General features: G+C 34.7%; 1 protein-coding gene across 1 annotated transcript; it reads left to right on the forward strand.

Annotated features, from left to right (window-relative positions):
* LOC105161024 (fasciclin-like arabinogalactan protein 15) lies at nucleotides 3,495-7,532 on the forward strand. The gene is made up of 2 exons (XM_011078577.2): nucleotides 3,495-5,056; nucleotides 7,421-7,532. Exons 1-2 carry the CDS (start codon nucleotides 3,739-3,741, stop codon nucleotides 7,495-7,497), a joined length of 1,395 nt encoding a protein of 464 aa, XP_011076879.1. The 5' UTR covers nucleotides 3,495-3,738; the 3' UTR covers nucleotides 7,498-7,532.

Here is a 13,167-nt window from a genome sequence, read left to right on the forward strand (position 1 = left end):
CTGCTTTGATCTTTCAGGTAACCTCTTACTCACATGAGGCTTTAAGTTTGTAGGATTTATATCTACATCTTAGGGCCAAAATGAAAGTTTGGGAATAGGATGAATAATATGACTGTATGCTCCCATATATCTTTCCTTCCTAAACATATTGTTAGCGAAATTCTCCAATTTATCTCGTCTATATGTTATGCCAAGTGTAACATATCTACAAAGAATTCCTCTGATATCCCAAACCATATTGTCTGTCACATGTTCGACGTGCCAAGTTCACCACATAATCCACACTACCATCCTGGACTTCAAACTCAAACTGACTAGCCATAAGTAGTTTGCAATTCCTTGACTCGTCCCTCGTGTCATCGAGCACTTTCACAACATTTGGAAGAGTAGAGTTGGACCACTTCAAAGCTTTTTCTCTCTGGTTCTGGAGGTGACTCATTAATTTGACCCTCAAGCCATCAAGCAAATTCTGCACTGGCTTACCTAGGAGCTCACCTACCAAGTGGTTGAAAGACTCACTGATGTTGTTGGATACATGATCATTTTTTAGCATCAGATCAAATGTATATCTAGACCATTGCTCAGTCGAAATCTTCAAAAGCCAATCATATGCATCAGGCTTTAACTCTTTCATTTCGTACATTTCAAAATTGAACCCAATTGCATTATATGATCTTGTAGCCTGTCAAAAATATAGTGCAGCTCCAGCAAACAAAGGCCTGAAGTTGGCATATGTATACCTCGCACATCTTCTATGAAATATGCTTCCAGATGCTATAATTTACATAGGCTAAAAATTAGTGAAAAACTATCAGATGAATCAACCTATTGGAGTCGTAATATATGCCCAAAAAAAAGAGTAGAACAAAAGCTCATTGATGTTAACTTAATCCTCTAAACATACTACTACAATCCACAAAAAACCTTTATTCAAAACGTACATCTAGTGCCCCCAAAATTGGTATATGTGGTGCTAGTTGCCCTAAAACTTCTGCTTGATTTATATTTTTTCATGAATGATTCATAAAAACTTTAGATAACTGGTGAACAATTGTGGTCTTTTTTAAAATTTCAAGATTAAAAATGTTCGTTCTCATAAAAAGAGCTTGTATTTAATGTCTGCAAAATAATTTGTATTATGCAAGTGGCTTTCTGAATTGTAATATTTTAACTTTTGACTTCCAACTTTGTCATGCTTGCATTCATATGCATCATTTGTTTAATTTACTCCTACAAATTTTGTTGGCGTATGAGTTATATGGTGTAAATTGTACATTGAACAGTCAATATGATCTCCATAACTAAGATTTTTGTGATGATATGTTGAGCAAGAAAGTGACAAATAACATAAATAAAACTATAATCACAACTCAAAGTTTTCTCTACCAACAAACAATTCTATGTTGTTGCAAAAATATATTTGAGAATTGCAAATTATATCTCCATAAACTTTTCACATAAAAAATTAAAAAACAATTGCTTGTTTGTTGTCGCTGCTGTAAATGAGTCTTGCAGTCGCCAATTGAGGAGTCAAAGAGTTGGTTTACATAGAAAAAAAGGGTTAAAACCCTGCGTGTGCTAACACTTATAAACAAACTTATCGAATCAGGAAGCTCTGAAAAAGGGAAGGTACCCGCACTAACATCCAATTTTTTAACGACTGGATTGGGGTTTGATCGTATTTCAGTTCTAGTGTGTTCATATGATAAATGTTAAGAAAAATATTACCCTTTACCAAAAGAGTAAATCCCCTTTTATAGACCTCACCCTCTGTCGGCTGGAGGAGCTCAATCCCGAAAGGACTTGGGGAAGCAATTATTGCATGATAGAATCCAACCATTAAGGGGATCCTCTCGCTTGTGTCATTGACAATTGGAGACTTATCTTCTAAATCCATAAGCTTTCTCCCGCGATAAGCTCCCAGAATTCCTAGGGGATAGTTAGAACAGGTTCAACAACAGCCCTAAATCCTCGGGGATTCTTCGTGGCCAAGTGGTTGTTATCCTTTTGAGTTGTTCGATCGGGATTCCACCACATAGGAGTGGGAATGTGATCATGTCTAGTTGGCCGCACTATCAACCCTCCCTGAGGCCCTCCATGGATCTCCCTAGGCTTTTTGGGTCTTGCTTAACAGATCTCCCATAAGACTCAGGCTCTAGTGGTTCCTTCCTTGCTTAGGCTGCGACCCTCAATTCCACTTGGTCGCCATCCAACTTGGACTCCCTATTGGGCCACATATACGTTGGGGCATCAAGGGGATTGGGGTGGGCAGCCAAGGGAGGAAGGGTGGGGAGGGAATAGGGGTTAATTCAATTCAATTTAATTTAAAAAAACTAATTTATTTTTTGTAATTATATATAATATATATTTAATATTGATTAAATTTAGGTTATTAATCTTTTATAAATTTAAGATTAACGATTGAGATAAATTAATTAGATCCTACAACTTTTATATACTAAAAAAAAGATACAACAATCATTAGAAAAAGGAATAATATATATGGTAGGGATATAACGATCACTTAGGAAAAAAATTAACATTATTAATTGTATTTAACAGAGATGGATAAGTGAGTTGTACTTAAAAAAATAAAAGAATTTTTTAATCTATTTCTAAAACATCTAGAAATTTTATGAGCTTTCAAAACACAGAGGATGGGTTTATCTGAGTTTTCAAAACAAAGATGCTATTTGGCCCATTCAAGAAAAGGGTGTTAATTGTGCTACTATTTGGCTTCTACGAATTTATACTTTGAAATTCATTTCTACTTGTATTTTGACAATAACTTCATTATGAAATGTTGGTTCGAGTGAAAAAACAGCTGATTGCAATGAAGAGGTTGAAAATTGAAATGGGGTGATGACCTAGTTGGGTCAAGTTTCGTGGAATTTTGAAAATGTTCAAAATTTAGCTGTTTTGCACGGTTTTATTAAAGAAAGTTTGCTTCCCTTTCAAACTAACTTGTAGTCATTATTATGCTTAACAAATTTACCACACAAATGAGGAAATTCAATACAAAAGAAGTGTGATCATATTGAATAACTTTAATAATTTCTCCCCCTCCCCCCACACAAAATAAAAAATAAAAAATAAAACTTTATACTGCATTTATGAATAACTTTTTCTTTTCAAGTTTTTCCATATTTTCTTTTAGAAAATTTGTTTTGGTGATTTTTACAAATTTTTAATACCACTTAAATAAATTTCTCAATTATAAATATCAAACCAAATTATTAAATCAAAATAGAAAATGAAACTTGTTCACTAAAGAACTCAATCTACCACGACCCTCTAATAAAAAAGAGGTTTAATGTAATTTATCCCTATGCTTTTTAAAATGAAGCAATTTATCTCCCTATTTAATGAAGTAAATTTTTTTATTTAAAAAATACAGATGAATAAATTACTACATTTTAAAAATTATAAGGAGGTAAATTGCATTTTTTTCACAACGAAATAATTTGTTGGGTTGTAAGTCATCGAACGAGTTTGCTTGTAATTTTTTAATAAATAAACATAAAAAGAAAAAAGAAAAGAAAATGCACTGGTCAAGACACCAAAATACAATCACAGCACACTTGGCGTGCCTGACTGCCTTCCCACTGGCCACCAAGCTGCGAAATTCCCAGCCTTTAAAGGCCACCTTCTGACCTTCACTACTGTTTCACTTTCCTTCTACTTCCTTCACCTCAACTTTACCATACTCCTCTCTTCTCTTCCGCCACTCTCCCAACAATGCCCACCAGCTCGCCCCATCTTCCCCTCCTCCTTCTCCTCCTCCTTTCCACCGCCGCTCCAATCCGGGCCACATTGCCGGAAAAGCCAGCACTACCCATCAGCTCCAACTCAATCCTCATCGCCCTCTTAGAGTCTCACTACACCGAACTGTCCGAGCTAGTAGAAAAAGCCCTTCTGCTCCATACACTCGAAGCAGCACTTACCAGACATAATCTCACCATTTTTGCCCCAAAGAATGACGCTCTGGAGCTCCATCTCGACCCGGAATTCAAGCGCTTCCTCCTCGAACCCGGCAACATCAAGTCCCTCCAGACTCTCATTCTCCACCATATCCTGCCCGTTAAGCTCAGTCACGGAAACTGGCCCGGCAATCCCACTCGCTCAAGTCGCCAAGCCGCTCTCTCCAACGACCACCTCGAGTTCTCCTGTAGCGCCATTTCCGATGGTTCTTGCAGCAAGTATGTCGGGGAAGTAAAGGTTGTACATTTCAACTCTGTTGTCCGACCCGACGGAATCATCCACGGCATAGAGAAAGTAATAATCCCAAAATCCGTCGAACGCGAATTCAACAACCGCCGCAATCTCCAATCGATTTCGGCTGTTAAACCAGAAGGGGCGCCGGAAATCGACCCCAGAAGTAGGAAACTTCCGAAAAGAAAGGCGAATGAAATTCCAATGGATGGAGCCCAGAAGCTCTCCGTTTACGAAGCCATGGCACCTGCACCTTCTTTGGCTCCGGCGCCAGCACCCGGACCCGGTGGGCCTCACCACCATTTCCACGGTGAGAAACAAGTCAAGGACTTCATCCAGACTCTCCTCCTCTACGGTGGCTACAATGAAATGGCCGACATTTTGGTCAATTTGACTAGCCTAGCTACTGAAATGGGGAAACTGATCAGCGAGGGGTACGTTTTGACGGTCTTAGCGCCGAATGATGAAGCCATGGCGAAGCTGACAACCGAGCAATTGAGCGAGCCCGGAGCGCCGGAGCAAATAGTTTACTATCACATTGTACCCGAGTATCAGACTGAAGAGAGCATGTACAATGCGGTGAGGAGATTCGGATCGGTGTCGTATGACACGCTGAGTTTGCATCATAAGATAGTGGCGAAGGAGGCTGACGGGTCAGTGAGATTTGGGGAAGGTGAGGATTCGGGTTACTTGTTCGACCCGGATATCTATACCGACGGAAGGATTTCAGTGCAGGGGATTGACGGAGTGCTGTTTCCGCCGCCGGCGGAGGGGAAGAAAAACGAAGCTAAAGGGCCCAGAATTGCTGATCAAAATGCTAAGACTGTTACCAGAGCAAGAAGAGGTATGTATACTAATTCCCTCTCTCTATCTTTTTTCTGGGTGATTTCTGATATGTTATTGCCAAGATTTTCACGGCGGCGGTGGAGATGGTGGCGGTGGAGAGGTGGTTTTTGTCGGTGTCGGTTGCGGTTGGGGTGGGTGAGGGCAAAATTGTATATATCTCCATTATTGTGTGTTTGTCCCATGTCAACTGTCAATGATCAAATTCTTTACTTTATGTTTGTTTTCGGTTTTGGGCCATCTCAGAGATGACCCAAAACAGAAGCAATGTTTGTCCTTGCTTGTTTTGTCATGTTTTTGTCTTGTTTCTAAGTATTTTGTCTTGTTTTTAAGTATTTGATTTTTAAATACAAATATATTTTATTTTAACCACTTAATATTTTAAAAAAATATTAAAAATATTCTACATCATTGAAATAATTAAAAATTTTAAAAAATATAAAATAATATAATTATTCTACGCGGTTAATTCATATATTACATTATTTGAATAATGTATTTAAATTTATCACCTCGAATAGAACAACTAACAAAAAATATTGTTAATCCATTATTAGAGTGCATTTAATTATTTTTAAAAGTAAAGTGGATTAAATTATTTTTTTTCATTTCCATACATATATAATTAGGAAATAATATTTATTTTAATCCACTCACAACTAAATAAATTATATATATTTTTATATATATATATATATATAAAAGAGATATGATTTGACAATGAACAGTATTTTTTGTCTCCCCACTACCCAACATCAAACATAACATACTTATTTTATATTATCTCCAAAAACAAATCCAAACATACATACTATCTCTAATTTATTTTTATTTATCTTTGTTTTTCTCTCTCTATCTCCACAAAATACCCAAAAACAAGTTAAAAATAAAACCAAACATAACGTTATGTTTGGTGGTATTTTTGGTAGAATGTATGAGGTGAGATTTTAGGTTGGAAGTTTGTCTAATAATTATTATGAGACTATATTACGTTCGCACCTCTTGAAATTAGATTTTATTATATAAATATTGTATATTTTTATAAAATTATATAATACACTTCGTGATTTATAATTATAATTATAAATACTTTTTAAAATTATACTCGATAAGGTAAATTACTTATATGTTAAGCAAATCATGTTACGCTAAAAAGGAAAGAAATATTCTAGTTTATATGCAGGTTTGATCAAGACCTGAATCAATATTTAGGGATAATTACATTCTCATACTATGAGGTTTTGTGTAATTATCCGTAAATATCTTATAGTTTAAAAAATTACATCTAATACACATGAGATTTGCTTTCGTATAACAATTAAGTATTTTCGTTAGTCAAAATTTATCAAATTTATCGGATATTAACAAAAAATTAGGATAAAGATTCATATTTATCCCTAATTGACATATTACTGATTTATTACACGTAAAATAAATATTTTTATGACTAAATTATTCTTATACATCTTCGAAGATTCACCGTTACAGGAATAGTTTAGTTAGAAAAAATGTGTTTGACCTGCAATAAGTCAGTAATAAAACAATCGAGGGTAAATTTCAATTTTTTCATTCAAGTTTTTTGTTAATGTCAACAAATTCAGTGAATTTTGACTAACAGGTAGATCTATTTGTTAGATGAAAATAAATTTTAAAAATACTAAACATAATTAATTACACCAAAACTCAAAAGAATGAAACATAACTATCCTATTAATTTATAATATGATTGGTTCAATCCCAAGATTTTTTTAAAAGGAAATTACTATATACTCCTATGTGTGTGTGTGTGTGGTTTTTTCTTGGACTTCTTACCCCATAGGGAATATTATGTCCCATTAACAACTATAAAAGTAAAGTGTTGGAGAAGAATGTAATCTGCAGTAGTGTCGGCGTCTCGAGGAATTTGTCTATGTTTGGACGCCTACGTACCCTATGCATGTCCTTTTCTAATTAGGAAAACAGACAAGAATCAAAGTACTTGCATGTCTGCATTAAATGGTTGTTCCTCAGATCCAAATTAAAGGCTGAGTTAGATGATTATAATAACTGGGTAGATCTCAACTTAACATCTTCATAATTCTGGTTGTCGGAAACCACACACTTGCTCATCAGAATCCCATCACCAAGATTCATCCAACTGATATGTTGCTAATATGTGACTGCTAATTATACACATTTTAAAGACCTAGTTCTTTTCGATGTCGGTTCCGATTATCGGCCGACTTTGTATTTTGTAGATGATGCATTTAGTGCACAATACATCGGAAATGAGGTTCATATACATGTAATACACAAAGCACTGAATACAGCATGTATTTCGACATAGGAGTTGACTAATGGATTGTGATGAATGTTTTTATATCAGGGAAGTTGGTTGAAGTGGCGTGCTGGATGGTTGAGGTCTTGGGTCAAGATTCCAAGTTCACCACATGCAAGGAGTAAGCAGCACTGGTAGAAGTAATCAGTACTGTCGCTCTTTGGAGAAGGTGGGGGTGGGTGGGTGGGGGGAGGGGTTCATTTCTGTGTTATTTTAGGTGGAGAAAGAAGTAATGATGGTGAGAGGTACCCCCCAATAAAGTTTATGAAATGCAATGGGAACTACAGAAATTTCTACCTGATGAACTTCTACAAGCTCAAGTAAAGACGAATTAGAGTAGTATTATCTTTTTAAACTTGTGCTATATATATATATATATATATAATAGTGGTTTTGACACGCCATTCTAATATATGTGCATAAATAATTATTTAATATTTTAAAATATATTATAAATAAGGTTAAAAATATATAAATGGCTAAATCATAAAAATCTTCTATATTTTAAAAATCAGCTAAAAATATCTCTTTGTGTTTCAAAAATATACCAAAAAAACTCTATATTTTTTTGGACAAAGTTTACTTGCATCTCTTCGTTAATTCATCTATCAAGTATTTTGTAGGACATAGGCTTGCAATGCCATATCCAATATAGCATATGCGTCGCAATCTTTGAAAAAGGCAACATTTTTAATAACTTAGCCATCTTTCCAAGCACATGGCGCAGAAGGACCAAGGTAAACAATCTAGCAGACACAATTTCAAATAAAAGAACTTTTATTTATAAAAAACTTGTAATCCAATATAATTTGATCATACTATGTTACATAATTTTATCTCTATCCTAACACGATCACTAATAGCTAAGTCTAACTAGTCCTATAGCTTTTGCAGCAACAGTTTTGCTATCGCCTAACTTTAGGACCATCTTCATTTTAGTCTTCTATTCCTTTCCATCACTTGCAAACCATTTACGGATGTGCTCTCCACAGCAAGTATCCAATACCCAAGAAGTAGAATTGGAAATCACGCTATAACTTAATAACAAATTGTACCTTGGTTGGAGAGGAGTTTTCAATGCAAACATATTTTGCAACCCTTAACTGTTGAACCGCCTTCCTCTTTCCTTTGCCATTGTTCATCGGGCAACAGGAGCTCTCCAAGCGACTGCTTCACTTATTTTTGTCTTACCCTTTCTTTTTTCCTCCTCAAGCATTCGCCCCCTTTGCGTTTCGCTTTTGAGGTCGAAGCCTCCCCCACCAAAACTGTTGGTGTAGACTTTTCAATCGTTAGCCCATACTAGATCAATATATTTATCAACTCATGAATGTCTTGTCAAGTCCATTCATGATATAGTTCACGATAAACAGGTCGAATGAGGGAGTGAGAGACTGAAAGATCATAATAATATGCGTCTTTCTTTTTTTTTTTCAAGATCAACCTCAAGATTCTTGAGATTGTCCATAAGAGATATGATCTTAATCCCATGCTCTTGTACAGAAGAACTTTTAGTCATCTTGATCCCAAAAACTGCTTCTATGGTGGCATATCTAATCTGCCTATTGGGATCTGCATAAATTCCTTCATGTAGAGCATTATTAAGGAGACATCATCTAGTTGATCATACTCTTTTTAAATCTCATTGTCCAAGACATGGCATTGGTTTTCAAAATCGAGAACAATTATCAAATTTCATAATCAATCATTATAGTTTGTTCCGTTAAAATATTATTCTCAAGAATCACAATTAGTGGATTCTGAGACATTTTACAAAAAGTAAGCAGAAATTGATTAGATAATTGTAGTATTAGATTCAAGTTAAAACTTGATCTTTATTCATTAACCCCTCTCACTATTTCTTCAAAAGCCCACTATTCTCAAGTAGAGTTTAATAAAATCATTTTGTAGTGGGCTTGGGGTCCATAAATGCAATTCCCCATGCCCAACTTTTACCATTCACACAAAAATTGCTCCTTGAGATGTAAAGCTATACCATTCCCATCTAATGAGATCCCCAAAATATTTTGCATTACCTCTTCACATGATCCGAGGGCTCCAAGCAATCATGTTACTCGCCGTTAGACTCGACTCCTCAACTAAATCATATCTCAACTATCGCCTCCCAGGACTCGTGAGATAGGAAAATAGATGTGTATTCCTTTGTTCATAACAATATCGCAACTTTCTTCTATTCTAAACATGCCAACAACTAGTGAGACCACTAAAGGGTGAAGTAGCTTCCTACATTGCTATGATGGAAGCTTTAATTAGTCAAACCATCTGATTTTTATCCATTAATGGGCCTAATATTTTACTTGAACCATCTAACTGAGAGTTTATTTAGTTTATGATTGAGACCTCATGGCGTTAATATTTTTTATGTATAAATATCAAACATTTAAAGCATTAAAGAAATGTATCACGTGCAATAAACCCTAGGGTGCCCTTATTCAAAGATCACAAACCTATTCCTACGCGACCTATTGAGCCTCCAGTGGATGTATGGTGTTACTAGGGAGACTTTACTCTATTACAAAATTTAAATACCCATTATCACGCTAATGGACCTTTGTAAACCTCTTTGATCGGGCTCTCCTTCTCGGGTTCCATCCAATGGACCTCTTCTCCATGAACTCCATGGGCTCCATCTAATGGACCTCTTCCACTGGTCTTCATCTCCAAGCTTACATATATTTTGAAAACAATTAAAAGCCTCTGTCCTAACTACACTTATTACAACTTCAAAAATAATCATCTCAATCCGAAGTTGGGAGAATACAAAATGGGAGAGATAGAAAGCCTTGTTTTTTTAAGGCTAAAAATAAGACAAAGATTAAAACTAAAGAAGCACGCAACTTCATACCAATAGTAAATAATAGACCATACACATGAGTCTATTGGGCTTCACGTTCATCCTTTGTTTGTCCAATAAACAATAAGCATGAAAATATCAAATATAATACGCCCACATAATACATAAATACATCCAATGTATTTAATAACCATGTTATCCAATATCAATTTAATTAACACTATTATATACAAAATATACATGTAATTAAAAAAATGGATATTAAACCCGAACATCTAATGTACAATTATTATTTTTCTTTCTTCAGAAACTATTTCCAAAATTAATCAAAGACAAATTTAATTGGATAAATTTAATTTAACCAAAATAAAAATTAGCCATGGATATAAAATTTTAAAAAATACAAAAGAAAATAAAACATCTAATTATTTGAAAAAAAAATGGTAGAAGACACTTGACCGGGCGCCAATAGTAGGTCGACTATGCCAGCACGCCCAACGCATAGGTGTGCCGCCTGCACTCGTCCAGCGCGCAAGCGTGCCATGCGCGCCTGTTACCGGCAGCAACTGTTGTTGCCCTGTTTGCAATAGGCCCTAATTTTTAATTTTTCTTTCTTTTATACAAAAAACTGATATTAGAAAATTCCAAAAAATTCAAATTTTCATATACTAACAAATATCCAAAATTAAATACAGAATTAAATATGCCTTCAAAAAACATGAATTTAAAAGCAATAAACACATGATCATGCATCAAACAATAATACACGTAAAATATAAAGCCACAATACTAAATTAGGATCTGATACTACTGAAAGTAAGTGGATCAACTCGAAAATGTGCAGAAGAGTGAAATAGAACTGATTAAACAATTTAACCAAATCAAAAGGGTGTGGCCTTTGATAATTCCTGAACGTTCGATGTGAATAAAACGCAAAAATAAGATATATCATACATAGTAACAACATGTGTTTTAATAATGTGGCTAAGGAAAAATGAGGAACAAAAGCTTAACCATGAATGATACCTTTTCTCGATTTGTTTCTGTTTTGGCAACACATGTTATTCCAAATCTCCACCGATTCATCCATGCTAGGATTTAATGTAGAATCCCTCTAACGAATATCAACATCATATCGTGGATAGTAGCTCTATTTTACTGCTAGATAGAATTAGAACCATGAAATAAACGAATTTCGAGTGACACTATTGATTAGTGTATCCGACCTTTTCTTATTTTTAACTTGAACCTAGTTCAAGATGAACACGAAAAGCATTGAGAGAAATATGGAATATTTTCAGATTTTTCTTGAGAGAAAAACTTTGTAGTAGAGAGACAGAGGAGACATAATTAAGATTGTGATGTGAAATCTTATTTTCAAAATTGGAATATCTTTATGGTGAAACCAATTACTCAACTAATGCATAAATTGTGCATAACTTACACTACTTGGTTGAGTGGGGCTTGTGTAATTTATCCAATAAATTAAAATGAACCCAAATTAGGTCTATTGGGTATTTAATTAATCTAATTAATTAAAAATCCAACACAAGTCCATTGATTTATTTAATCAATTAAATAAAAGTCTATATGTGTATTTAATCTAATTTATTAATTAACCAAGCCCATCTCCACTAATCAATAAATCCAATTTATTAATTAGTCAAGACCAACTACTAATTAATTATTCCAAGTCCCATTTAAATTTATCTAATTAATTTAAAAGGCTTTAATTAATTATAGTCATCCATCCTATGGATCATTTCAATTAAAAGATCCAATCATTACATTCTTCATGAATTAATTTAATTAAATTAAATTAATTCGTTCTTTCTGCAATTAATTTCAAATTAATTCCATCACTTCTATATTGATTTGTGTGACTCTTTAGGTCACCCTCAAGAAAACCTTTAGGATTGTGTCCAACACAATTTCTCATTCAAATCTAATTTAATTAATTATTTTTTATCAACCATTAATCATAAACGCCCATCTAGCAACGGTCTATAGCACTCGAGATTAGGTGAATATAGAGCGAATATTTAGGATATGCATTGATCCTCATCCTAAATTAGGCAACTATGCTTATAATCGAGAATGTTTACTCTATTGATCGACATAGAAAATCATTCCCTATTCGATCAATCATTCTGACTATAGATTTAAAGAGTCTAAACAATCTCAGAGCACATAAGATTTTATGAGACATATGTGTCATATATTGACAGGGGAGGGATTCTATCTTGGAATCCACTGTTCTCATTGCGTACTCCGAGTGTATTGGATATGGCTTGTAATGACCATATTGAAGACATGGTAATTTCTCGCTAAATTAAAGACACAATCATCATATGTATGCAACCACCATGACTCCTCAAATCATAACACTACCCCATACTATCGGAGTCGGGGAATTCCAACGATACTAATCAAGCTTCCAAGGCTTTCATATGATGTTCCAGGCGAGTCAGTTCAGTCGGTCAATCAACCCACTAAAATTGCATAGACGACCTACACTTGTCGTCGATTAAATACGACACTCATTCAATAAATGTAATACTTAGTGTAAATCTTTATAGAGTTCTCGATGCCCAGTCTCGGGGTTTTTGACTTTGAACATTTCATACCAACCCTCAGAAGTTAACTTCATAGTTGCCATCCAATGCACAACTCACACGGTTTATCCAATGGTCTATGGGCATTCGTTGTGACGTTAACACAGTTCAACGTAAACAGTAAGCACATTCAAATACATAGTGCCACAGATAACTGCTTACTGCATTAATCAATTAGTATCACATTAATAAAGATTGGTAAATAGTTTTGAAAATCATCAATCCAATTGACTTTTAGTCACTTATTCTAACATTAACATCCTATAAAAATCACTTCTCTAAAAGTAGAAGTTTTTCCAAACACTCCATTAGTCCCATATGAACTGCTTCTTCAAAAGGCCAAGAATGACCACCTTGCTCCTATCACA

The sequence above is a fragment of the Sesamum indicum genome, linkage group LG4 (assembly GCF_000512975.1).
Source record: "Sesamum indicum cultivar Zhongzhi No. 13 linkage group LG4, S_indicum_v1.0, whole genome shotgun sequence".
NCBI lineage: Eukaryota > Viridiplantae > Streptophyta > Magnoliopsida > Lamiales > Pedaliaceae > Sesamum > Sesamum indicum.